The sequence below is a fragment of the Peromyscus californicus genome, unplaced genomic scaffold (assembly GCF_007827085.1).
Source record: "Peromyscus californicus insignis strain IS unplaced genomic scaffold, ASM782708v3 Scaffold_14__1_contigs__length_90479793_seg_2, whole genome shotgun sequence".
Lineage (NCBI taxonomy): Eukaryota > Metazoa > Chordata > Mammalia > Rodentia > Cricetidae > Peromyscus > Peromyscus californicus.
Genome location: NW_026294436.1, coordinates 17,273,684 through 17,300,746, shown reverse-complemented (window position 1 = coordinate 17,300,746; position 27,063 = coordinate 17,273,684). Strand labels below are relative to the sequence as shown.

The 27,063-nt window shown below is 40.0% G+C and overlaps 1 protein-coding gene across 1 annotated transcript in view; it reads left to right on the top strand.

Annotated features, from left to right (window-relative positions):
* Nucleotides 1–8,123: 8,123 nt before the first annotated feature.
* C4bpa (complement component 4 binding protein alpha) overlaps nt 8,124–27,063 on the top strand; it is a 44,159-nt gene continuing 25,219 nt past the window's right edge. Inside the window, exons 1-7 of the mRNA XM_052736691.1 lie at nt 8,124–8,289; nt 10,665–10,847; nt 12,529–12,628; nt 13,798–13,883; nt 14,040–14,231; nt 18,291–18,470; nt 25,266–25,454. Of these exons, the coding sequence (XP_052592651.1) occupies nt 8,124–8,289; nt 10,665–10,847; nt 12,529–12,628; nt 13,798–13,883; nt 14,040–14,231; nt 18,291–18,470; nt 25,266–25,454 (1,096 nt within the window). The remainder of the gene's footprint in view (nt 8,290–10,664; nt 10,848–12,528; nt 12,629–13,797; nt 13,884–14,039; nt 14,232–18,290; nt 18,471–25,265; nt 25,455–27,063) is intronic.

The following is a 27,063-nucleotide window of genomic DNA, read 5'->3' as shown; positions in this document are numbered from 1 at the left end:
TGTGCCACTATGGCCTGGCACTTTTTTTTAAAGCGAAAGAACATGAAGTCTTGTGGGTCGGGGGGAATTAGGAGTTGGAGGATGGGAAAATACTATAAAAATATACCATGTGAAATTCTCAAAGAATTATTAAGAACACTAAAATGTTTCCAACAAGATAAAAATAAGTAAAATGACCCATTGTGACAGAAGTCGAATTAGGCCCCAGACTCTTCTTTACATCTGGTTTATGAAGCCAGGTTTCTAAACCTCATGTGATAATACTGTTACTGCCTTTTGGATAACTCAAAAGCAGGGCAGTGGTGGAGCATGCCTTTAATCCTTGCTCACAGGAGGCGGAGGCAGGCCGATCTCTGTGAGTTCGAGGCTAGCCTGGGCTACACAGTTGAGTTCCAGGACAGGCTCCAAAACTACACGGAGAAACCCTGTCTCAAAAAGAAAAAAAAAAAAAAAGCAAACAAAAAAGTGGATGACTCCCAGCCCCTCATCACCATGTGAAGCAAGAACCTAATTAATCCTGTCAATAAAAACCAGATATCATGGCAATAATCTGAAAGTTCAGAGAAGCAGAGGAGCAGCCACCAGTGACTTCTTACGTCTTCAGCTTCTGTCTCCTCCTCACCTTATCACTTCCTCTCTCCGCCTCCAGCGTTGAGATTAAAGATTAAGTGTGAGCCACTGCTGCCTGGCCTCTATGGTTAACCAGTGGCTGGCTCCACCCTCTGATCTCCAGGCAAGCTGTATTTGTCAGAACATAAACAATCACACCGTGACAACCCTTTGGTCTGGGATGGTGCAGTGACATGTGTGCCTTTTCTTCTCCTTACTTAAAGATACAGGAACCCGAAGGCTTGCCTAAGGCACTTTAATGTCTTCAAGTGAAGCTTTGATTTGCTTTTTTTTCCAGAAAGGGCCGCTGAGATGCAAGAAACATGGAACGTGTTTAGGCAATAGCATGTAACTTGGGTTGGCTTGAGTGAAACATGAGCAATGGTGAAGGATAGGAAGGTTGCTTAAATCCAGCTATCAGAGAGTTTTAAAACGTCTGTCAGAGAACTTGCACTTCTTTTGTTAGGCAGGATACACAGGGCTTTCAAGGAGTGAGATGAGAACACCACAGAGAATGAGTTCTCACAGTGGTGAGGAAAATCATCTGTAGCATGCATGGGTCGAGGTGGAAAATGGTTGAGATGGAGAAACCAGTAAAGGGTTACTGCAGTGGTTCAAGTGTGTTCCCCAAAGTTCGTGTTGGAGACTACTCCAATGGGGTTTCTATTGCTGTGATGAAACACCATGACCAAAAACAAGTTGGGAAGGAAAGGGTTTATTTGGCTTACACTACCACTTTGTAGTTTATCACTGAAGGAAGTCAGGACAGGAACTCAAGCAGATCTGGAACCTGGAGGCTGGAATTCGTACAGAGGCCACGGAGGAGTGTGGCTTGCTGGCTTTCTCCTCTTGGCTTGCTCAGCCTGCTTTCTTATAGAACGCAGGACCACCAGACCAGAAATGGCACCACCCAAAATGGGCTGGGACCTCCCCCATTGATCACTAAGAAATGCCCTACAGGCTTGCCTACGGCCCCATCATAAGGAAGCATTTTATTAATTGAGGTTCCCTCCTCTCAGATAACTTTAGCTCAGCAGTTCTCAACATGTCATGACCTCTTTGGGGGTGTCCAATAACCCTTTCACAGGGGTTGCATTTCAGATATTGTGCATATCAGAAATTTACATTACGATTGATAACAGTAGCAAAATTAATTATGAAGTAGCAACACATAATTTTATGGTTGAGGGTCACCGTAACATGAGAACTGTGTTAAAGGGTCGCAGCGTTAGGGAGGTTGAGAATCGCTGCTTTACCTTATGTCAAGCTGACATAAAACTATCCAGTGCAGGAGCTGATTAGGGTTTACGGATTAGTGTCCTCGGAATGGATTGGTACCAAATTGGTACGGAGTGTATTAGTCACCACAGGAGACCTGACAAAATAATCGAGTTCAGTTCCATTCCTTCTTTGCCTCATGCTTGTCCTTTTGTCCTGCCTGTCCTTTTGTCCTTCACCTCCTACTGTGGGACAAGGCAGCCACAAAGCCCTTGTCAGAAGCAGGCCCTTCGGTTTTAGACTTAAGTCTCCAGAGACATAAGAAGGAAATCTCTGTTCTTTATAAGGCACCTGTCTTGGGCATTCTGTGACAGAAACAGAAAACAGACCGAGACATCCACACAAAAGATACTGATGGTCTCAACTATTCTCATGGCAGAGGAAATTCAAATGAAACAGAGAGAATGAGAGCTGTGGGATACTTATGTCAAAATAACTTGTGGACTGATTTTATTAGGGAAGAAGTATTCAAAAGCAGCCCTGAAATTCCTTTCTTGAGGACCCAGAGTTCTCTTTTTAGATGTGCTGTGTGTGAGGTATTTGACTATATTGCACAGCTAACAATAATGTGAACAGAACTTAGGAAAGTAATCGAAGACAATGATATACTATGGAGTGGTCCTCCTACTGGGGGTATTTAAAAGATGAGAATAGATAAGTTCATTAAAGTGAAGAGGTTTTTGTTTGTTTTGTTTCTTTAGTAAGGAAAAGAGCTAGGCACAGCAGAGACCAGCCTGGTCTATGAGTTCCAGGCCAGCCAGGGCTACATCTAAACAATAAAATAATAAAAAAAGGAGAAGGGAATGAAATGTATTTATGTTTATGGATGAGAGAGGAAAAGGAGTTATTAAAAATTTAAGAGAAATTCAAAGAATCAGGAGAGTTTAGGGTTAATTGTGGGAGCTGTCTTAAGCTTCTCCTGTTGCAGTGATAAATACCCTTTCCAAAGAAAACTTCGGGCTTTTTGTTTTTTATTTTTTAGATCACAATTACAGTCCATCATGACAGGAGATTAAAGACTTCATGAGCTTGAAGTAGCTGATCATATTATGGTCTCAGTCAGAAGAGGACAATGAATGCATGCATGTGCTGTCATTGTCTTTTATCACCCAGTACCCCCTGCCGAGGGAATGGTGTCACCTGTGGTGCCCAGGTCTTCCCACCGTAATTAACATAATCAAGATAATCCCCCACAGACATGCCCAGATGATTCTAACTTTGGCCAAGTTGACAGCACGCTCACAGGAGTCAAAGAGGGAAGAATGGTTTAGAATGGAAATGTTTGGCAATGTTAAAGACTTCACAGAAATTATAAGAAATAAATGGAAGACATTTGAACTTGCAAAGGCTTCGTTCTTGAGAAGTGCAGCATCCCATGAAAGAAGGAAAGGGGGGTTGAAGTTGTGGCAAGACTGCAGGAACACATTGGAGTAAGAGACAAAGTGAACATGGAGAAAAGAAGAACCATCTCTTTAAGTTGGCATTGACAGGAGCGGGAAAAGAATGGCATGGACAAAACTAATACAGAATGGGTCGCAGTAAAAGAGAAGGCCAAAGGGTCTGTTCGGAGTAAGACAAGCTCTCCTCGGAGGGGAGGCTCCGCGCCCACCACAGCAGAGAACAGAGCGAAGAGCTGGAACACACTGGAAATGATGCTTTGAAGGGTGAACTTTAAAGGTGTTATTTCCTCTAATTCAACTTTCAGGACTTTGTAGAATTGTCCTTTGTTCCGATTCTTATCAAACTAAGTGAGTCTCTGAGCTCTGTGAAGTGGCTGTGCTTTCTTTACCTCCAATATCCTTCTCATTTTCATCTAGTAATTTGTGATTATCATTTAAGGCCCATCCTAAAATCTCACATCCCTGTCAAACTTCCCTGACGAGCTCATTTTGGGGTGCCATTAGTGTTTATTACAGAAAATAAATTATGAAACCACCAAGAATTTTTTTCTTTTTTGCTGTGCTGATCAAACCCAAGGACCTTGTACATGTTAGACAAGTGCTCTACCACCGAGCAACATCTCCAGCCCTTGATTTCCTAGACAGGATCTTATATATAGCCCAGGCTGATCTTGAGTTCCTAATCCTCCTGCCTCAGTCTCCTAAGTGCTACAATTACAAGCTCGTACCACTACATCTGGTAAGAACTAATTTTTTTTTTACATTTATTAATTTATATGGGGAGCATTCATGGCATGGCAAACATGTGGTCATCAGAGTTGGTTCATGCTGGGGGTGACACTCAGGTCATTAGGCTTGGCAACATGCACATTTGCCCAATGAGCCATCTCACTGGTCCAGAACTGCTTTTCAATAGCAGTCTTTTGGGCACACAAATCTGAAACTTTAGGATTAACAGATTAAATGGGCCGTGTCAGGGTTTGACATTATTTGTAGATTTATGTGATGTCTAACACTGCTAGCCTCTCTATCGCATTCTTCTGAGTGGTAATCGGTGTGAGGTCAGCTTCTGAGACCGTTTGGTGCCTGCTGGTGGATTATTGTCAACATTTGTTGAGCTCTGAGTATGTTCTAGGCACATTATCACACAACAGAAATCCAATTAAAAAGATACATTCTGTATCTGTTGTACCTCCTTGTACCTCATGGAGACAAGCAAAGAGCAAGGCCCCCAGACCTGGGATCCCTGAATGTCCCTGGGCCTAGTGTCCCGGGAAAAGGATCCCTTGGGTTGGAGTGGGTCTGAACTTCTCAAGGTTTCTAGGCTGGTTGGATTTTGTGTTGCATAACTCTTATGATTATGAAAAAAAAGGGAACATTCTGGCATCTAATTCCAATCACCCTTCTAACTTAGGGGAAATGGTTGGCAGAGAAGAAAATAAATAATTGCAACACATGATCAAGACTGCGGGCTGGTGAGGAAGGAGATTAGGCAAATACCACTGCTCCAGTTTGTTAATCATTTACTGGGACAGAGGAGAGTTTCTCCCTGTCCATCTTTATTTACCTGCCTATGACCAGCCACCTGCGTGGGTAGAATCCAAGGACCACTTGTGTGGGGAGAATCCAGGGACTTTTTGGTGGAGCAATTACTGGCTGCCTTTAGGATATTGTGATCAACTGTCATCTTGGGAGAAACTAGTACAGTAGAGATCAAGGCATCATCACAGAGTCATTTCCTCTGCTACTGCAGGTCAGTGAGCTACTGATCACTTGGGTCGGGGGTTGTGGGTAAAGCTGGTCATCAGGTCCTTATGAGATACACCTCTGTGTTCTATCTTTTTTATTTTTGAGATTATAACTTAATTACACTTTCCCATTCCCTTTCCTCCCTCCAAATCCTCTCATGCATCCTTTCTTGCTCTATTTCAAATGTATGACCTCTTTTTTCGTTAATTCTGATTGCGACCGTATATTCCTAAATATAACCTGTTCAGTTCACATAATGTTACTTGTATGTGTGTTTTCAGGGCTGAACGTTTGGCACTGGACAACCAGTTGCTGTGGTTCTTCCCTGGAGAAGACCACCTCTCTTCCTCCCAGCTTTCCTAAGTTGTCTATAGTTCTTCGTGTGTAGAATCAAGGCCCTATGAGCTCTCCCCATCTGGTTTTGTATATTCATTGGCGTCCTCCTTGTTCAGCTCATGTTTGGGAGGTCATGTTGGTGGGTTTGACTGGTATAGCTTCTGATGTTACTAGTTACAACCCCACGGTAAACTCCTTGATCCCTTGACTCTGCCAATCTTTCTGTCCTAACACTTTGCTAGGTGGTGACACATGCCTTTAATCTCAGCATTCAGGAGGCAGAGGCAGGTAGATCTCTGAGTTCGAGGTCAGCCTGGTCTACAGAGTGAATTCCAGGACAGCCAGGGCTACACAGAGAAACCCTATCTTGAAAAACCAAACCTAATCAAAACAAAACAAACCCAAACTATATTTGTATATTTATACATGGAGTTACATTATGCATATTATTTTTTTTTAAAGTTAAAAAGTTAAGAGTTGTGTATGGAAGCCACTATTTCCTTAGAATCGTCTACCACCTCTGGCTCTTACAATCTTTCCACCTCCTCTTCTTCATAGATCCTTGAGTTTTGAGGGGAGGGGTTTGATGACGACATCTCATTTAGGACTGAATGCTTTGAAGCCTCTCACTTTCTACACATTGTCCAGTTTGGGGTGTCTGTGTTAATTCCAATCTACTGCAAGAAGACACTTCTCTGATGAAGATTGAGTGAGGTACTAATCTATGGGTATTTCGATATCATTAGGGGTCATTTTATTGTTATGTTCATTTAGCAGAATGATAGTAATAGGTTTTCTTTTAGGCCCATGACCTATCTAATCTCAAGTTCTTGGCCAATGTAGCAGTGCCATATCTGGGTTCCATCTCATGGAGCGGGCCTTAAATCCGATTTAAGAAAAGTGGTTGTTTACTCTGGTGACATTTGTGTCACTATGTACCAGTGTATCCTGCAGGCAGTTCTCTGTTGTAAGTCTCAGAGTTTGTATCTGGGTGGTATTGCTGATCACTTTTCTTCTCCGCTAGTGTGCAGAATACTTTCTAGTACCACGAATGCTAGTTAGCAAGGGTGAAGCTTCGAGTTAGGCATGAGCTCATTTTTCTATGTTTGATGACATAAATGTTGCTGTCTTCAGAAATGGGAACTCACCATCAGGTGGAAAGCAGCCAATAGCCTTAGATGTAGCTTGTGATATTTGGTGGCATAAGATGTCTACTTGGGGCATTGTCTCCCCCATTATATGGTGACTCTACTTAAATTCCTTTCATAAATGTAAATATTTTTAGGAAGCTTCTACAGTAGCATGTTTCCATAGAATTTTTCAAATGGCCTTTAACATTAGTTGTCACTCCCCATATTCCCCCCGTACCCTGCTTTCCCGTTCCCCTCTCCATTTGGTCCTCCTGTTCTAGCTTTCCTTTTGTCTATCCTTAGGACTATGTTGTATAGGTTTGAACATATTGGCACAGGAAAGGACTATTTGAACAGGATGCTGATAGCACAGGCACTAAGACCAACACTTAATAAATAGGACCTCATGAGGTTAGAATGCTTCTATATAGCAAAGGGCACCATTGTTTGGGCAAAGCAACCCCTATAGAATGAAGAAGAAAGACACCCTCTTTCAGGAATCTTTACCAGTTATACATCGGCTGGAAGGCGAGTATCTAGACTACAAGAAGAATTTTAAAAAGCCCTGAGCATCAAGAAAATAAATAATCCAATTAAAAATGGGGTACAGAACTAAGCAGAAAAGTAAGCAGAAAGGTCCCAAAAGATCAAACACAAATAGTTGAGAAACGAAGAAATGTTCAACGTCTGTAGCTATCAGGAAATGGAAATTGAAACAACTTTGAGGTTTTGTCTTACTCCAGTCAGAATGGCCAAGATCAATAAACAAATGGCAGCTCATGCTGGTGAGGAAAGCGGAAAACTTATTCCTTGCTGGTGGGAGTCCACACAGATACAGTCATTGTGGAAATCAGTGTGGAGGGTCCTCAAAAACTGAAAACCGATCTACCACAAGATCTTGCTACTCCACTTTTGGGCATACACCCAAAGGACTCGACATCCCTCTGCAGAGATACTTATTCATTTATGTTCATTGCTGCTCTATTCATAATAGCCAGAAATTGGAGATAGCTTAGATGTCCATCAACTGGTGAATGAATAGTGAAAATGTGAATCATTTACACAATTCAATATTACTCAGCTGTTAAGGAAGATAACATTATGAAATTCACAGGTAAACAGATGAAGCTAGAAAAAGGAATCATCCTGAGCTAAGTAACCTAGACCCCAAAAGACAAATATTGTGTGTTTTCTCTTATATGTGCATGCTAGCTCTTCAGTCTTTAATATGTGTCTACATTCTGAATAACCAACAGGGTCAGGTGTCTAGTATAAGAGACTAGGAGAGAGGAGGGGGTCTCTTGATTTGCAAAGTTGAAACACTGTCTTCTGCTCCCAGCTGACCTGAATTTATTCTCTGGCTTCACAAAACACTGCTCAGATATATCCTCCTTTGCAAATTCACTTCCTCTCCCCACTTGGAATGAATTTCTCTTCCCACAGTGGTCTTTGCAGAGGCGAGTCCTTGTTGTTTCTCATGGTAACATCCTTACTCGCCTCTCTTCTTCCCATCTAGGCTGTCACTTCCTTGAAGAGGTGGAAATTGTAGCATTTATCCCAATGCTTTGTGACAAGTAGATTAAACGGTTGCTTATTAAACCCAGGTTTCCTGGCAGAACCAATGTGGGCAAAGCATCTGCAGGCTATGCGCCCCACGAGAGCTCCACATGGGAGGCTTCATAGAGACAGGGATGCTGTGGCCTGGCCCTTCTCTCGGCTCTGGAGAGTCTCTGACCCAACTTTGTTCCAAATGACCGTCATTGCTGCTCTCTGGGTTGCTGTTTTTGGTGAGTAGTAGGCAAAATGTCCAGATGGACAACCAAGAGTTACTTACAAGACTTTGGATGAGATAGTTAAGCTAGTGGAGATCCAGTTTCAGCAACAAAGGATTTATTTTGCCATCTGGAGCTAGGTGTTTCTAGGTTTTGAAATAAACCTATGTTGTCTAACAGTGATTAAACACATTTCATGGCTTGGGATTGGTCTGGAATGGAGAAATGAGGAGCAAACCATTATGGGGGGCGGGGAGGGGTGCCACCCAGCTACCAAATAAATCACACATGGAGGCTTATTCTTACTCATAATTGCCCGGCCTTAGCTTGGCTTGTTTCTTTCCAACTTTCCTTAATTTAAATTATTCCATCTGTCTTTTGCCTCTGGGCTTCTTACATCTGTAAATCTTTTTTTTTTTTGGTTTTTCGAGACAGGGTTTCTCTGTGTAGCTTTGCACCTTTCCTGGAACTCGCTTTGGAGACCAGCTGGCCTCAAACTCACAGAGATCCACCTGCCTCTGCCTCCCGAGTGCTGGGATTAAAGGCGTGTGCCACCACCGCCTGGCACATCTGTAAATCTTGCTCCATGACTGTTGTATGGCTGGGTGGCTGGCTCCTAGAGTCTTCTTCCTTCTCTGGATACTTCTTATTTTCCTCCCAGACTTCTTCTTTTATATATTCTGTCTGCCTACTAGCCTTGCCTACCCTTTTTCCTGCTTTGTTATTCCCCATTCAGCTCTTTATTAGACCATCAGGTGGTTTAGAGAGACAAAGTAACACAGATTTCACAGAGTTAAACAAATACAACATAAACAAAAGTAACACACCTTAAAATAATATTCTACAACATTTCCCCCTTTTGTCTAAATAAAAAGGAAGGTTTTAACTTTAACATGGTAAAACTATACACAACAAAAACAGTTATCAAGTAAGAATTACATTTAAAATATTCTGTCCATATTCAGAGAAAATAATGCATTATCTATCCTATCTTAGTGAATCCAAAGTTTTACACCTAACTTACTTTCTATCATAACTTAGAAAAACCGCAACTATAACTATCTAGTCTTCAACTCCATCCAAGACCCAGAAAGATGTAATATTATCTAACAACAGAGACATTTGGCTGCCTGGACAGTCACCCAGTGTTCCTCTGCAATGTTGGGGCATCCATCTTCAGCCTACAGGCCCAGAATATCTGGCAAACTTTTCAGTGAAGCAGGAAATTTGAAGGACAGTTCTGCCTTGTACTGACAAAGTTTGTCAGTTGCTTTCCTCTGTGTCCTGCAGAATATCTGGCAGACTCTTCTGTGAAGCAGGAATTTTGAAGGACTGTCCTGCCTTGTTTGGGCAAAGTTCAACAGTCTTTTTCCTGTGTGTCCTTCACATTCAGTATGCACAGCACATTGCCAGCAGTCAAAGGCAAGAACAGTTTCTTTGCCCAGGGCCTAACATTGCCACAATAAAAGCAAACTCCCTAAGGAGTTTCTTCAATGCCCATCATCTCTGAAATAAATTGGTGCTGCCAGGAGCAGATGTTTCTCATTGTCATGAAAAACCTTAGATTAACAAAACATTTTAAATGCCATATTCCATAGGCCTTTGAAGTGTTTGAAAACCACTTATCTATCTAAAATATATCTCTATATGATCTTAAAAACATACCTAACACATCTACAGATTTGATTGTTATAGATGACTAACTACTGACCTGTTTCTTGATTGTTGTAAATAGTTCATAATAATAGCTTTCAAAAACTAGAACTTTACCTTACATTTTTAAATGAACTGCATAGGTACAATACCTTAAATAAGAGTAGAAATATGTATATACATTGTAAAAATAACTTTAAATTTGTATCAATATGCTATATACTATACACTATTCATTTTTAATAGGGAAAGTAGGATTAAGATTTTTATGTCTCAAGAATTCTATGCTTTCTCTTCTATACCATCCAGGCTGGACTTGAATTCATAATCTTTCTTACACATCACCATGTCTGGCTTGTCATGTCAGTTCAAATGAAACAGTATGTTTCTCTTAAGGCAAATTTGTAGCAATTTTTGGCTTTTCATAGATGCTTTCTGAGCAGAGATGGGTAATATAGGCTGATGAAATTTATGACTGTCTCCTTTTTAGAAAAATTATTTTATATAGTGGAGAAGAGATAAAATGTATTCCTTTTATCATCATTGTTATTATCATTTATCAACAGACATATGTGTACATCTCTCATGAACTCATGACACAGGAGAATAGTACATTTATGATTTTTTTTTTATTAGAGGAGGAAAGAACTGTTTTCCCTCTACAATTATAGCACTGAAACGCTAAGATGCTGTGTCTTAGGTATGACATTTAGTGTTGCTGTCCTCTTGGTGTCTAGGTAAATGTGGTCCACCTCCTGATTTACCTGATGCCATGCCAGTAAGTGAGATGAACCAGACAGACTTCGAAAGCTCAACTTCCCTGAAATACAGTTGCCGTCCTGGCTACAGTAGAGCGTCTTCAAACCAGATTGTTTACTGTAAACCTGATGGGAAATGGCAGATTGATATCGCCTGTGTCAGTAAGTGTCAACATTCATTTTTTTCTCACCTGTGTATTTATCAGTGTCAGAACAGTGTCTCGGGTTATATAATTACTGAATCTTAAGTCACTAAGGAACTAGTGAATTCATCAACTAGCGATTTGAATGTACATATGTATAAATCTTCTGAAAAGCAGAATAAAACAAAACAAAAATAAGAAATAAGCTAATTGCAATGAAGATCAGTATACTATGCTGGTTAGTTTTATGTCAACTTCACACAAGCTAGAGTCATTAGAGAAGAGGGAGCCTCAGTTGAGAAAATGTCTCCATAAGATCAGACTCTAGACAAGCCTGAAGGGCATTTTATTAATTGGTGATTGATGGGGGAGGGCCCAGTCCACTGTGGGTTGTTCCATCCCTGGGTTGGTGGTCCTGGGTTCTATAACAAAGCAGACTTACTAAGCCATGAGGAGCAGGCCAGTAAGCAGCACTCTTCCACGGCCTCTGCTTCAGCTCCTGCCTCCAGGTCTTGGCCCTGCTTGAGTTCCTGTTCTGACTTCCTTCAATGATGGACTGTGATGTGAAAGCATAAGCTAAATAAATTCTTTCCTCCTCAAGTTGCTTTGGTCATGGTGTTTCATCACAGCAATAGTAACCCTAACTAAGTTTTCAGTAACTCACCTGGTACTTCTTTAAATAAATATTGGGACTAAGGCCTGATGTGAGATAGTGAACACCTTTAATCCCAGCACTTGGGAAGCAGAGGCAAGCAAGGACCTCTTTGAGCTGGAGGCCAGCCTGGTCTACACAGCGATTTTTAGGCCCGCCAGGGCTACATAGTGACAGACCATGTCTCAAAAACAAAAAGAAAAGAAAAGAAAGAAAGAAAGAAAAATGTTGGGGCTAGTAGGATGGGTTAGCGGGTGAAGGGGACCTGAGGTTCATCCCTGGAACTTGTGTAAAGGTGGAAGGAGAGAACTGACCCTCCGGAATTGTCCTCTGAGCTCCACATGCAGCCTGTAGCCAACCCCCAAATGGCAATAACAACAACAACAATAAAAATAGTAATGATAATAATAATGATAAAATATTCTGGGGGTTAAATGGCCAGAAAGTAGCAATCTTACCTCAAACACATGGTGAGCATTGCTTTTATACACAGAATCTGGAATTTAAAAAAAACATGCATATACATACATACGTACACACACACAATATATAAATACATACATATATTAGGGGAAAGAAGGTGACCACAATGGCTGGTGAATATGACTAAAATAAAATGCTATCCCTACATGAAAGTGTCATAATGAAACCCACTATTTTGTATACTAATTTAAAAATTAAGTAAAATCATGCATAAAATAAAGTATTTTGTGGACTTGGAAGAGGAGCTAATTCACTGTGAGCAGGGCATACATTCTGCACAGTCCCCAAGAGTAATGACATGCAATGTCTGCTTTCTCTTTTTTGTTCCCTTTTATAATCAAGAAAATGATTCTTGCTAAAATACACCAGGGTGATTAAAAGAGATCAAAATTTGTGTGAATCTTCTCTCCAGAACAAAAATTCAGTGTGTCAGATTCAGAGATAAATGTGACTCTAGACAGGTAGGTCTTTCTGAATGTGGAGGTAGACTTAGGTCTGTTAAGTTTCCAATGGTTGCATCTGTGAATGGTGGGACCACTTAACCATCATTTTAATTTTCCTCTAGAAAAATCGTGCAGGAATCCAGGAGAATTACGGAATGGACAAGTGGAAGTCAAGACAGATTTCTCCTTTGGATCACAGGTAGAATTCAGCTGCTCAGAAGGGTGAGTGTAAGGTAATTTAGAAATAATTACAAGTTAACTTTAAAAAAAGAGCTATATTCAAAATTTAAAGTGATATTAAGAGTATATATTAAGAATTCTCACTTCTACCCATTCTCCATGTACCCTATTCCTTCCTATATTTAAACGAAAGAATTTACTTTTACCAATTTCTTTTGTATCTTTGTAGTGTTTCCTCATTCAAATACAAGCCAAGATACTAGCACATGTTCTTATATTTCCCTTTTCTGATAACAAATTTAGGTCATGTTTAAGCTTTTTACAAAGGGAAGGTGGAAGAGGAAATAGCAATGTATATGACTATATTTCATTGTATACAATGTGTGTGTGAAATTCTCAAGAATAAACAATGTAAAAAAAAAACCCCTGAAACCTGCTGGGTTTAATGATGCAAACCTTTACTCCTATACTTAGGAGGCAGACACAGCTGGATTTCTGTGAATTTAGGTAGATGTTAGGGAACATACTCTAGTCCTTTGAAAGGGTTCTTAATCGCTGAGCCATCTTTCAGGCCTCTTATTTGTTTTTATAGGACTTTTTATGCTTGTTTTATATGGTTCGATTTTTCACTGCTATGTAATGTACAATCTTAATGTGCGCATTAATTTAAATATGTAGATCATTTGTAACTGTCACTTGAAATGCATTTTGAAGTATTTTCTCCTACTACAATGTGTGATGATTTTTTAAAACATTGAATTAAGTTTTATTTATTTTTTTCGAGACAGGGTTTCTCTGTGTAGCTTTGCGCCTTTCCTAGAACTCACTCTGTAGACTAGGCTGGCCTCAAACTCACAGAGATCCATCTGGCTCTGCCTCCTGAGTGCTGGGATTAAAGGCGCATGCCACCACCGCCCATCGAATTAAGTTTTAAAGTTAGCATACAGAGTGATGAGTTCCATTATGACATTTTTGTACATATGTGTCACTAAACTTTTTGACTTTTAATCTTTAATACACAAAGAAACGGGTTTATCAGGCATCCTCAAACATATGGTATTATACTTTGTCCCTCTCTCCCCAAAACCCTCCATGATGACTCCTTAGCTGAGAAAACATCGTTTCTTCATTTTATTATCTGTTTGATCACCTTTACACAACTTTATTTAAAGTGGGAATTCCATTAAAATCTTTGACCTTCTCTTGTCTAGATATATCTTAGTTGGCTCATCCACTAGTTATTGTGAGATCCAAAGTAAAGGAGTTGCCTGGAGCGATCCTCTCCCACAATGTGTAAGTAAGTAAAGAATCTTTTTGACTTGGCTATAAGCAGAACTGTGTTAGGGAATGATTCTGTGTGTCCTTCCTGACACTTGAACCCTCCACATACATTTGCAAGAATTGTTATCACGCCCATCCCTGAACATTTCTTTCTCTTCTACTGATTTCTCAGTTGTCAAGTGTGGGTCCCCTCCAGACATCAGCAATGGGAGGCACAGTGGCGGTGATGACATGTACACATATGGCTCCTCCATTAGCTATAGATGCGATCCCCGCTTCAAGCTCCGTGGCAATGCCTCCATTACCTGCACCGTAGTGAACAAAACAGTAGGTGTTTGGAGCTCAAGCCCCCCTACTTGTGAAAGTAAGTCCCAGTGCTAATTCTGCTTTCAATTGTTCACATATGCTTTGCTTAGAAGAAAAAAGAAGGGGAATTTATTGTGGGAAGTAGAACAATTTCAAGATAAATGAATGGGTGTGTGTGTGCATCTATTATTTGGCTAAGAGATATTCAATGCATTAGAGTGGCAAATAACACCATATCACAGTGATTTGGTAAAGTAAGAATTTCTCATTCATCTATAGTCTGTTCAAAGGTGTTGGCTACAGTCAGACAACCTTCCCTGGAGAGCATCCTAGACATGCCAACAACTTAGAATAGAGCTCAGCAGTCCAGGTTCTTTGGTCGCATGGCATTTCCATCTGGAAATATATTTTTCTAATTTCTTTAGTAGAAGAAAGAAAAATAAATTCTATCCTTTGGCTGGGAGTGACTATATTGCCACCTTTTATTCAGAACTAGTAATATGTATGTGTTCTTATATCCTATTTTTGAACTAGAGTATTTATCAAATCTAAGAGTTTTCTGATGAAGTCTTTAATTTTTAAAAAAAAATTATAGGGCATGCCATCTGCAAACAGGAATACTTGGACTTTTTCCTTTACTATTTGCATTCCTTTATTTCTTATTCTTGTCTTATTGCTCTAGCTAGGGTTTCAAGTACTGCAATTGAGTAAGAGTAGCAAGAGTAGGCACCTGAGTCTCATTACAGATTTTAGAAGAAATACTCTAATTTTTCCTATTTGGTATGATGTTGGCTATAGTATTGGAAGCATGTAGATACTTATATTCACATATAAGCATTAGGGAAACCAGGAATCCCTGAACATTTCTTTCTCTTCTACTGATTTCTCAGTTGTCAAGTGTGGGTCCCCTCCAGACATCAGCAATGGGAGGCACAGTGGCGGTGATGACATGTACACATATGGCTCCTCCATTAGTTATAGATGCGATCCCCGCTTCAAGCTCCATGGCAATGCCTCCATTACCTGCACCATAGTGAACAAAACAGTAGGTGTTTGGAGCTCAAGCCCCCCTTGTATCAAATGTACAGGGTCGTCTCTTCAAAGGGAGACATGTATAACCTGTTTTCCACCCAGAAGGCTGGGAATGGATGCGGTGAATAGCCTGGTGACCTCTGCACTATCTGTATGGCCAGGCCATACCGATTCCCCAAGACTCTTGAGCTTGTTTATTTCAGCCAGTCTATAGCACTATTTCCCCCTAGATCCTTGTCATGAGCATTGTTTACCTTGAGCCTACTTACTCTGTTAAACCATAGAACCCGTCTTTATGGAAGAAAGCACTTGTACTTTACAAGAGTTTCAGGACAGTCATGTCCTTGTCTCTGTTGCACATGTGGGATTAAGTTATTTGCCACAAGGAAACTTTTCCCCAAATTGTTCTGTGCTTAAATATGCCTAAAATAAATTACCTGGAGTCAACAGCAGTTACTGAGCATTAAGCCACTCAAGCTACGTGAGTGGCCAGGCCCTTCCCCTGAGGACCTCTAACTGCCAGGTTCCACTCACAGAATAACTGTCCTAACTGCTGGACCCAACCCCCACACTACAGAGTAAAAGCCCAATTTCTGGACCTGAAAGCCACCAATCTCCACCCTGGAAAGTTCCACCCCCTTCCCAAGAAACCCTGTATAAGCCCTGAATCCTGTTCTGTTTGCTGCTGTTTCTTGTCCCAGCCACCATCCTGGTTTTTTCCCCTCCCAATAAATCTCTTGTATGAGGTTTTTTGTGTGGTGTGACTTTGTGGTATCCCTTGGCTTCTGGCTGCCAGGATACCTTTCTATCAGAGCTGTAACACTTACACTCAGTTCTTTTGAACCGATTGCCCCCTGTGGATTGACACTCTTCTGGCTGTGGTGTTTGCAGATCCCCACCCCCACCCCTCCCATCCCCCCCAGCCGTGTCTCTCTCTCTCTCTCTCTCTCTCTCTCTCTCTCTCTCTCTCTCTCTCTCTCTCTCACACACACACACACACACACACACACACACACACGTATAGGTTAGTTGTTTATAGCCTTTGCAATGTTGAGGTGTGGGCCTTCTATTCCTACTTTCTTCAGGAATTTTATCATGCAGAGATGTTGGGCTTTGTTGAAGGTGTTATCTGTATCAGTTGAGATGATCATGTGATTTCTGTACTTAAGTCTATTTATATGCTGAATATATTACCTTACTGATTTACTTATGTTGAAACAACATTGGATCTTTGGAATAATACCAACTTGGTCGTGGCATATGATCATTTTAATATGGTTTTGGATTTGGCTTATAAAATTTAATGAGGGGTTTTAAAGTCTGTTTTGATCAGGAAAATTAGTCACCATGTGGGTCTTTGGGATTGAACTCAGGTAGTCAAGGCTTGGCCAGCAAGTGTTTTTAATCCACTGAGCCCCTGACTTTTACCCTTTGGCCATTTTTTTTTTTTTTTTTTTTTTTTTTTTTTTTTTTTTTTTTTTGGTTTTTCGAGACAGGGTTTCTCTGTGTAGCTTTGCACCTTTCCTGGAACTCGCTTTGGAGACCAGGCTGGCCTCGAACTCACAGAGATCCGCCTGGCTCTGCCTCCCGAGTGCTGGGATTAAAGGCGTGCGCCACCACCGCCCGGCCCCCTTTGGCCATTTTTAACATCTTGACTCTGATATGTTTTGGAGGGAGTCCTTCTCTTGGCATGTCTGTTTTGGGTTCTGAATGCCCCTTGTATTTGAAATCTTTTCTCTAGATTTGGGAAATTTTCTGCTATCCTTCCATTGAGTAGATGCTGTCCGCTTTTAGTATTATCTTACTTCTTTCTGCTATGCAGGGGATTCTGAGGTTTTTCATCTTGATCTGGGATGATTAGTGTTAACCATCAGCTGGACAGAAGCAGAGTCACCTGGAAGACAGCCTCGCAGGCATGCCTGTAGGAAATCCCTTCATTGTGTTCACTGGGCTGGAAGAGTTGTTCACTCATCCCTCTCTTAAGCACAATTGCTCTGGGCTTCTCCTCTCTAGAGACTGCAGCAGACTAAGGCTCCCTAACCTGGGGCTGGTTTTTGTTTGTTTGATTTACCTCAGGCCCATAGGGTAGCTCAGTTGTAGGAACAGATTTTCCTTCAAGATTGTATCTGCTCTGCTGCTGCCTCCAAAGTCATTTAGTCCTGTGACAAAAGGGACTTTTCTTCATGGCTAGCCCCATCTGCCAGAGGAATCCCTGTCTTACAGCTGGATCTGAGGCTTACGAGGGTTTTCAGCTTGTCTTGAGAGTCAGACTTGCTGATTTTCTGTCTGGCTTAGCTTCTGGGTGCCTTCTGCTCCCCTTCTCCACAGAGAACTGAGTAGCTGAGGCAAGGGTCTCTGTGTCAAGGATCTTTTTCCACCTCTGCTCTTTTCTGGCATCCTTTTCAATTATTTTGTGGATATCTAAAGCTCTTTATTTCTAAATAAAGTCTATTTTTTTTCTTATTCTGACTTCTTCACTGGCTTTTTCAGAGGCATCCCCTGTCTTTTTCAATAAAGTTCCTTCTACTATTTATGTTAATTTTCCAAGATACATTTTTTTTTTTGTGGTACCCAGGGCCTCATACATGCGTTGCAGGTGCCCTTCCACTAAGCTATATCCCTAGATCTCAAATTATCTGTGGTGTGTGTGTGTGTGTGTGTGTGTGTGTGTGTGTGTACATGCGTGTACGTGCACAGGTGCACGAGTGTCATAGTACGCATGTGGAGGTCAGAGGACAACCTTGGAGGCTAGTGGTGACCTTCGACCTTGAGGCAGCCCCTCTTCCACCCTGAGACAGGGTCTCACTATGTATGCCTCCCAGGGACTGGGATTAAAGATGCACACTACCGTGTCTGGCTTTGTTTCAAAGCGGCATACACCAAGATGACTGTCCTTCCAGCATTAGGGAAGTCTCCTCTCTTATTATAGGATCACTGAGCCTATAGATGTATGCTACCATGCTGGATTTTTATATGGGTTCTGGGGATTAGAACTTAGGTCTTTGTGTACACTTTACTCACTGAGCCATTGCCCCAATACCCTTTAACTTTTAAAATCTGCTTGTCTTTTCTCATAATTCTTTAGGAATCACCTGTTCTCCACCAGATATTTCACATGGAACAATTATTTCTGGATTTAGAACTACCTATAAACACAAAGACTCTGTTAGAATTACCTGCACGAAAGGGTTCATCCTCAGAGGCAGCAGTTTCATTCACTGTGGAGCTGATGGAAACTGGAGTCCTCCCCCAATCTGTGAGCTCAGTAAGTATGGACCATGAAAGACTTTCAATGTCTGGAACCTAAAGAATGTGTGGACATACATTCATGTCTAGATTCTGAATCACAAAAATGTAAATTTGGTTTAGTAATAGTTATCTTGTTTTCTTGTTGGAAAGAAGGGTGACTTTAGTACTCCTTGCAAGGTCATCTATCATACATGGTTATTCACACTCCAGTCCTAAGGAGAAGCATTGATGTTGTAGACATAGAAGATTAGTATATTTATGTAATGATATTTGTTCCACCCATGACCTTGGGCTATACGGTCCGAAGGAGGTGGTGCTTCTTGCCGTTGTATGTGACCTCTTAAAAATTTTCCACTTTTTCGTCTAAATAAGAAGGTTCTAAACCTAATGCAAACTATATACAATAAGAATGATTATCAAGTATTGTCAAGGAAAAACAAAGGGTAATAACATAAACAAAAATGGAACTACAACCAACAAAACAACATCAAATAAGAAACACATGTAAATGTCAGAAAAGTCCAGATCATAGGTAAATGGCAAATTACTGAGATTACTCCAATAGCTGTCCTATCCTGAAGATTCTAACTTCAGTATCTAAAATGTTCTTAGCTAAGATATGAGAGGATTATAACTATAATTATCTAGTCTTCAACCCCATCAAAGACCTGAGAAGGCTATAATATTACCTGAGTAAACAGAAAGTGCAAGTGAGCAACTTCTGAAAACTGCAAGAATTGACAGAGACAGCTGACAGCCTAAGCAGTCACTGTTGGGGCATCCATTTTTGGCTACAGGCCTAGAAAATGTGACAGACCAATGTTAGAAGCAGGAATTTTGAAAGACCATCTTACCCTGTATTGGCAAGGTTCAGTAGTTGCTTTTCCTTGTCTTCTACTCATCTGGAAAGGACAGCGTTCATACTGTCAGTAGTCAAGGCAAGGGCAGTTCTTTGCCCAGCAGGCCATTTTGTGCCAAGAAGAAAATAAACTTCCAAACGGAGTATCATAGAAGCCCAATATTCTCTTGGAGTGAGGAGAGAGATGGCTCAGTGGTTAAGAGCACTAACTAATGTTATAGAGGACCTGGGTTCAGTTCCCAGGTCAGCCAGTGTCTGGTTACATCAGGCTCCCTTTGGGCCATATAGCCCAAGGTCATGGGTGGAGCAAATACCACTACAGACTTATATCATTAATTTTTGGCAGTTAATAGATAATTGGCTAGCAAAATGATTTTTGAAAGACAGGTAATAAAATGTCCCTTTCTAATTTTGTACAAAAGTGTTATATGGCCTAGACACTCTAAAACAATTAACTTGTGGATCTTTTCAATAGTGATAAATGTTCTAATGTTAAGTTGGAACTAGCCTTGGTTCATAAAAAGAATTAAAGCAATCAACCAAGTGTAGGCAATATTATTGCCTTAATTTGGCAGATGAGGAAACATTTTCAGAAGGTAAGTGACTTCTCAAGGTCACACAACTGTTAAGGGGAAGAGGCTTCTGATGCCTTATAAGGATATTCTTAGTTTTACACTCATGAAGCATTATGAGTCTTTATCTTGGAGACTTCTGTAACAGTGGTACAAGTAGTGGGGTAGATCTCTACCCTGGAGAAACATCTATTAAACTGACCAAAATAAATAAAGAAACCATTCAGTGCATCTTGGAGAGTACTCAAAGGAGTTACAACAAATTGAGAAGCATTTGTGCAGCAAATCCATGGATACTTGATAGAAATATTGAGAGGCCATTGTCTTGAACTAGCAACAACAACTCTTTGAGAACTCTTTCTGTGAACTCATAAATGGCAGTTCTCATCTGCTGTTGGGTGGGATAGGCTGTTATTGAATCTTGTGAATTTTCTAAAGTTCCATGCTGTGAAAAGCTTATGTTAAGCAGATGTCAGCAGCCAGACATCAGGTCTGTTCATCCACCTACCTTCTACTGCATAGGATGGAGAAGCCAGGTGAAGCAGCTGCAGCAATTGTATCCTCCTGTTTCTGAACAGCTCCGTCTTGGAAGGGAAACATTCTAGTAGGTTAGCCAGCAAACTATCACCCCCAGTTTCCCCATTTCATAGACGTGGAAACAAACAAATATTGATGGATTTCATTCTCTTGACTCTGGGCTGTAGACTATGTGTACTTGGTGGTGGGTACAGCTGAATGTAGGACTCCTTACTGACATACCTCTTCTCCCATTTCACAGCCCCTACACTACAGAAAGGGTTCTGGTGAAGGAACTGACTTAGTCTTTTCACTTCCTGTCTATAGCACAAGATAACCACATTATGGGAATTAAGCCCAATCTCAGAAAGACAAACATCATATGTTTTCTCTCATTTCTGATTTCCAAATTATATATCAATACATAAAATCCCATGTGAGTATATGCCATAAAAGTAGAAGTGAAATAGGGGGCCAAAGGGGACTAACAGGAGGGTAGGGATGAGAAAAGGGAAGTAGGGGGTTTGAGGGGATCTGCTCACTGTGTATACTATACACTTGTGTGAAAATTCCCTTCTATAGCGCAGTACTGTGACTAGTTAATATACACAACAAAAATCAAATAAAAAAGAATATTCTAGAGTAGATTTAGAACAGGCTTCAGAGACTTTGAACATCCTACACCCCAATAGCCTGACTTTAATTGGGCCTGACTATGAAGTAATATATGCCTCCAGGGATTTTTTTAAACCCATACACTGGGACAATCAGATAATATTGAATGCTAGCCGTTGTACATACTACTACAGAGGTAGATCAGCTAAAAGTACAATAAGAGAATCAAAGAGAAAAATTAGTTGTTCCAGGTAGTTAGGAAGACTATGTGGATGCTTAAGGCTGTGCTTTCTGTGTTATGTCATTAGATGTCACATATTCGCACTCCAGTCAAGACACAAACAAACAAGAAAACAAGGAAAATAACAAGTTCCAACAGTGATGAGGGGAAAAGAGTATTCAAATCACTATTATTTTATATGTCCAGTTTTCAAGAAATAATGGTCAGATATGAAGAAATCACCAAGAGTAACTCACATGAAGCAAATGGTGGCAATAAAAGCTGTCTTAAATTGGCCCAAATATAAGACTAAACAGAAAATATTTTCAAAATTGCTTTTATAAATAAGTTTTAAAACTAGAGGAAACATTCTTTAAAGAATTAAAGGAAAGTATTATGACAATATCTTATCAAACAGAAACGCCAATAAAGATAAATTATTTTAAGAATGAAATGCAAGTTTGAGAATTGAAAAACACAGTAAATAAATGGAGAATTTACGAGAGGAGCTCAATAATAAACCCAAGTAAGATGAAGAGAGAATTGACTTTATAGACAGAAGCAAGAGAGATTGTGAGATTTGTAGCATAGAAAGAAAAAAAGGAGAAAAGAGGAGCAGTGCACAAGAGAAATAGTAACAAGCATTTCAAAAGGAAAAGAGAGACAAAGGAAGAGAAAATTATTCTGAGAAAAAAAATGATCAACTATTTCCAAATTTGACATAAATATTTAATCTATACATCCAAGAATCTCACTTGAACTGAAGAAGGCTACATTTTCATATATCCTGAAGATACCATGTGAAAATATTGAAAGGTAAAAAAACCAGAAAATGCTTTTGAGAGGAAGCAGCAAGAGAAACACAGAGCATCAACAAAATTAGCATCAGGGTTTTCATTTAGAGATGATGGAAGCCACACAGCAGTGAGAAGATAGAGTTAAAGTAAAGAAAAGCATGAACCCACAATCCAACGAAACATTCCACATCCATATTGTTGGAAACAAGACAACAGATATGTAGCTGGAGTTTTCCTGTGTCTACCCGGCTCCTGCAGCTGCTCAGATCCAAGTAAACACACAGATGCTTATATTAATTAAAACTGTCTGGCCTAATGGCTCAGGCATCTTGCTAGCTAGATCTTATAGTTAAATTAACCCATAATTATTATTTATGTTTAGCCACATGGCTTGGTACCTTTTCCCAGTTCTGCCTTCACATCTTGCTTCCTCTGTGTCTGGCTGGTGACTCCTGACTCAGCCTTCCTGTTCCCAGAATTCTCTTCTCTGCTTGTTCTGTCCATACTTCCTGCCTGGCTACTGGCCAGTCAGCATTTTATTTATTAACCAATCAGAGCAACACATTCATAGCATACAGAGCAATGTCCACAGCACAGGTAAGATTACTACTTTATAAAATTTTATGTTTCATGTATTTATGATTGTGGAGAGAAAAACAGAGTATAACTGTGTATTTATAGCTTGCAGTCTCACTCTAGCTACCTCCTTATTGTTCTTGAGTTGGGGACCAAACCCAGGTCTTTACACACGGAGGGCAAGCAATTTTACTACACTCTATCATAGACTTTTCATTTCTTCCTGTAGATTCCAGCTAATGTCTGCTGTTTTTATTGTCAAATATGTCTTTGTCTACAGATATCACCCTGTGCTATTATTGTTAACTATAGCACATTTCTACATATGCTTAATAACTCGATTATTTTTCATTTTTATAGCATGCTCCTTAAAATCAGTTGTATAGAAGAAATGGGCTTACTTGATTCTTTGTATCCAGTTTCCACATCTGGGAAGTCAATCAACTGTGGGTTTAAAATATTTGAAAAAAAATGTATCTGTACTAAACATGTACAGACTCTTTCTCTGTTGATAGCTCCTAAACACTCTACTGAAACAGTATTTACTGATATTGACATTATCATAGACAAATCAGTAGCTAAAGTATGTGGGAGGAGGAGGTATGTAGGCTATGTGGAGAGACTGTGTTATTTTATACTACAGTCTTAAGCATCTATGGACTAGGGGTCTTTGGAAGTCTTGCAAACCCATCTCCATTGCTAACTAGGGATGGATGATTGTATCATCCTCTTACTTCTTAATTATCTATACAATGACCTTTTTTTTTTTTTTTTTTTTTTTTGGTTTTTCGAGACAGGGTTTCTCTGTGTAGCTTTGCGCCTTTCCTAGAACTCACTTGGTAGCCCAGGCTGGCCTCGAACTCACAGAGATCCGCCTGGCTCTGCCTCCCAAGTGCTGGGATTAAAGGCATGCGCCACCACCGCCCGGCCACAATGACCTTTCTTGTGCTCATGTTTTCCTGTATGCCTCCAGCCAGAGCAAATTGCTCTCTTATTTCTTGTAAAGATTGTCTTTTAGCAATAATAAATAATATCAGAATGGTTCTATAAAAAGCCTGACGTCGTTACCAAGATTTGTGGAAAAATTAGAACTCTATACACTGATGGTAGGAATCTAAATTATTACAGACATTTTAGAAAATGATTTCAACAGTTCCTCTGAAGTATGAGCATGCTGTTACTGTATGATTCACAGTCATTTTCCTGAGTATCTATCAGATATCAGATATCCACACAGAAGGTTTTGCATGAAAGTTCAGAGCAGCATTGTTCTTAACAGCCAGCAACCCAAATACCCATCCATGGGACAATAGTGATAAATTGGTTGAGCTATACAATGAAATATCATACAGAATAAAAACGAAGTACTGATAAATGCTGGCATGGATTAATTTTGGAGTATGGTTTCTAGTAAAAGAAGCTAGCTACAAAATGGGAAAGAAAACACATTGTGTGATTCCATTTATTTAAAAAGCTCAGTGTAGGAGTAATACTAAAAACATGGGGTTTCTTCATGAGATGATAAAGATATCCTGAAATTGGACAGTGTAGAAAGCTGCACAACTCCACGAATATTAAAGACTGTCAATCTGTACTTTCTGAAGGATTTTATTCTATATCCCATGGTGAATGTTTGGAGATACAACATAATGAACATCAGCTCCGCAGATAAATGTGTCTTACTTATAAACTAACAGTACCAGGTAAGGGAAGAGGAAAGACCTCAAAGCCTAGGCTCAAAATTGTTAGTGCTCTGTTTGCTCTTGTTCTAAGTTTTCCTGGATGAGGGAAATGACTTTTGTTTAGTTTCTCTAGTCAAGAAACCATATACAGTTAGTTTTTGCTGTTGATAGTTTTCCTGCCATGTTCTTTTAACAAGCCTAATGCTTCAATTTAGAAACGAAACTGTCTGAAGTACAACAGAAAGAATTGTTGAGTGCGGTTGGTACAGCACACAGAGAGCAGTTGGTAGTGCCTTTGGTGAGAACCTGTCAGGTGCTGGGCCAATCTTGGCAAACATCCTTATACATTTTCTGGTGTGGTCAACGTGAGCTATGGAAGATTAGTTCCTGTTGGTACCCTTTGACGAGACATGCTCTCTGAGGGCTATGGCGGCCCTATTAACCATGTCTGTAGCATGAATCTTAAAGAGTCTTATTAATAAAATCAAACCTGAGGCCAGTTATTGGGGTCAATGCTGGTAGATCAGATGCAGAACAAGCCGTAGCTAGCTCACCTTGCCAATTCCTCAGCTGATTCTGTTTCCTCAGACTGGAAGCCTCTGTATCCTCATATCCGAATGGCTTTCAGCTGAACTGTGCTACTCAAAACCTAAAAGCTTAACCAGCCAAATGCTTAACTAGCCAAAATGCTTCTAGTTTCTGGTCCTCATGCCTTAAATACCTTTTTGTTTTCTGCCATCACTCCCTGGGATTAAAGGCGTGAGTCACCATGCTTGGTTGTATCCTTGAACACATGGATTTCTGCTTCTGGAATGCTAGGATTAAAGGCGTGTGCTACCACTGCCTATCCTCTATGTTTAATATTGTGGCTGTTCTGTCTCTGACCCCAGATAAGTTTATTAGAGTGCACAATATTTTGGGGAACACAATACCACCATACATGTCCTTTTCTCTTGTTCTTGTTTTATGAGCAGATAGTTGCACTAATATACCAGACATTCCACATGCTTCCTGGATACGAAATTCCAAGCCAACAAAAGAAGACTTGTTTCCGGTTGGGACTGTGTTATACTACAATTGCCAGCCTGGCTATGAGCCTGCTATAAGACAGGCTGTGATTTGTCAGAAGGATTTCACCTGGAGCCCGTTCAAAGAATGCAAGGGTGAGTTCTGGTTTCCCAAACGTGTGTGGGTATTAAATATCTAAGTGATTGGACCTTATACCTTATGTGAGTGTAATTTTATCACTTAGAATAAAGCTTGAATACACTATTTTAACTAAAGTAGAAGCTATTTAATATCAAAAGTGGTCATAAAGTTTCAGGGGCTAAGATTATAAATCGTTCTGTAGGCCACTTTAGAAATGAACAAAAGAAACAGATATAGAAGCCAGACAGCATGCAGGTTTATGTTTCAACGTCACTGATTGGGGATCTGGGGTGCAGCACTCAGCTCAACACTTGTCATGATGAGATTCTATAGTCCCTCCTCCCCCATGTGAAGTCTAGGGGTTCTGGCAGATGAAAAAGTTGATGAGACCATTATGAATTCAACAACCTACAAATTGGCATATGTCTTATAGTTGAGCCACAGGTATGTCAACCTAACAGAGTTCTTGCTTCAAGAAGACAGGTACTAACTCCTGACCCAGAATTCTTACCTCAGCAGTAAGGGGCTTGCTCCTTTTTACCTCTTTTTCTATTTGTGGGAACAAAAGAGGGGCTCAGGTGAGTAATTACTATTTTATAGACCTCAGTAAAATTTCTAAGAAAGAAAAATTGCCTCATTTTTTTTCTATCTAGCAGAAGCTTGTCATTTTTGCAGTAAAAAAGACAGACTCAGACTACAGGGCATTTTTATGCTATGGATCACATTTGGAAAATGTATTAATGGATACACACAACAACATGAAGTGGTTTTGATTGGCCTGTCAGTGGGGCGTCAGTGGGCTTAGAGACAAGATAGAGGAATTGGATCATTTGCTCAAAGAAAATGTAAGATAAAAAAAAATCAATGACCAATGAATGGAACATGCAGGAACTCTGGAATTACTATAAAAAGATCAAACATATAAACAAAGTCTAGATGAAGAAAAGAAGCACACATCAAAGGGACAGAAAATAGTTTCAACAAAATCATAGAAAAAAATTTCCCCAAATCTAAGGAGAGCCTATCAAGGTAGAAGAGGCATACAGAACACCAATTAGACTGGACCAGAAAATAAAACTCCCTTGACATTTTATAGTTAAAAAAACCTAAGTACGCGAAACAAAGAATATTGGAAACTGCAAAAAAGAAAGGCCAAATCACTTAATAAAGACAGGACCATCAGAATAACAGCTAATTTTTCAATGGAGATTTTAAAATGCAAAAGGGATTGAACTGATGTTCTACAAGTTCAGAAATACAACACATACTAACCTAGACTACTATACCTAGCAAAAGTATCAGTCATAATCAAGAGAAACAAAGATGTCTCATGGTAAAAACACATTACAATGATTTATGGTCACTATGCTGTCTCTACAGTGGACATCGAAAGGAATACTTTCATCTCAAGAGAAGGATTAAAAACACCAAGAGGTAATAATGAGTAAATAAATAATTCCAGAATGATTAATCTAAAGAGGTCTAAGAAAACACCACCATCACAACAAAATGTCAAGAATTAAAACACTGTTTACAAACAGCTCTTAATATCAATGATCTTGATTTTCCAATAAAGAGACAGACTAACAGATGGGGTTAGAAAATGGGATCCATCTTTTTTCT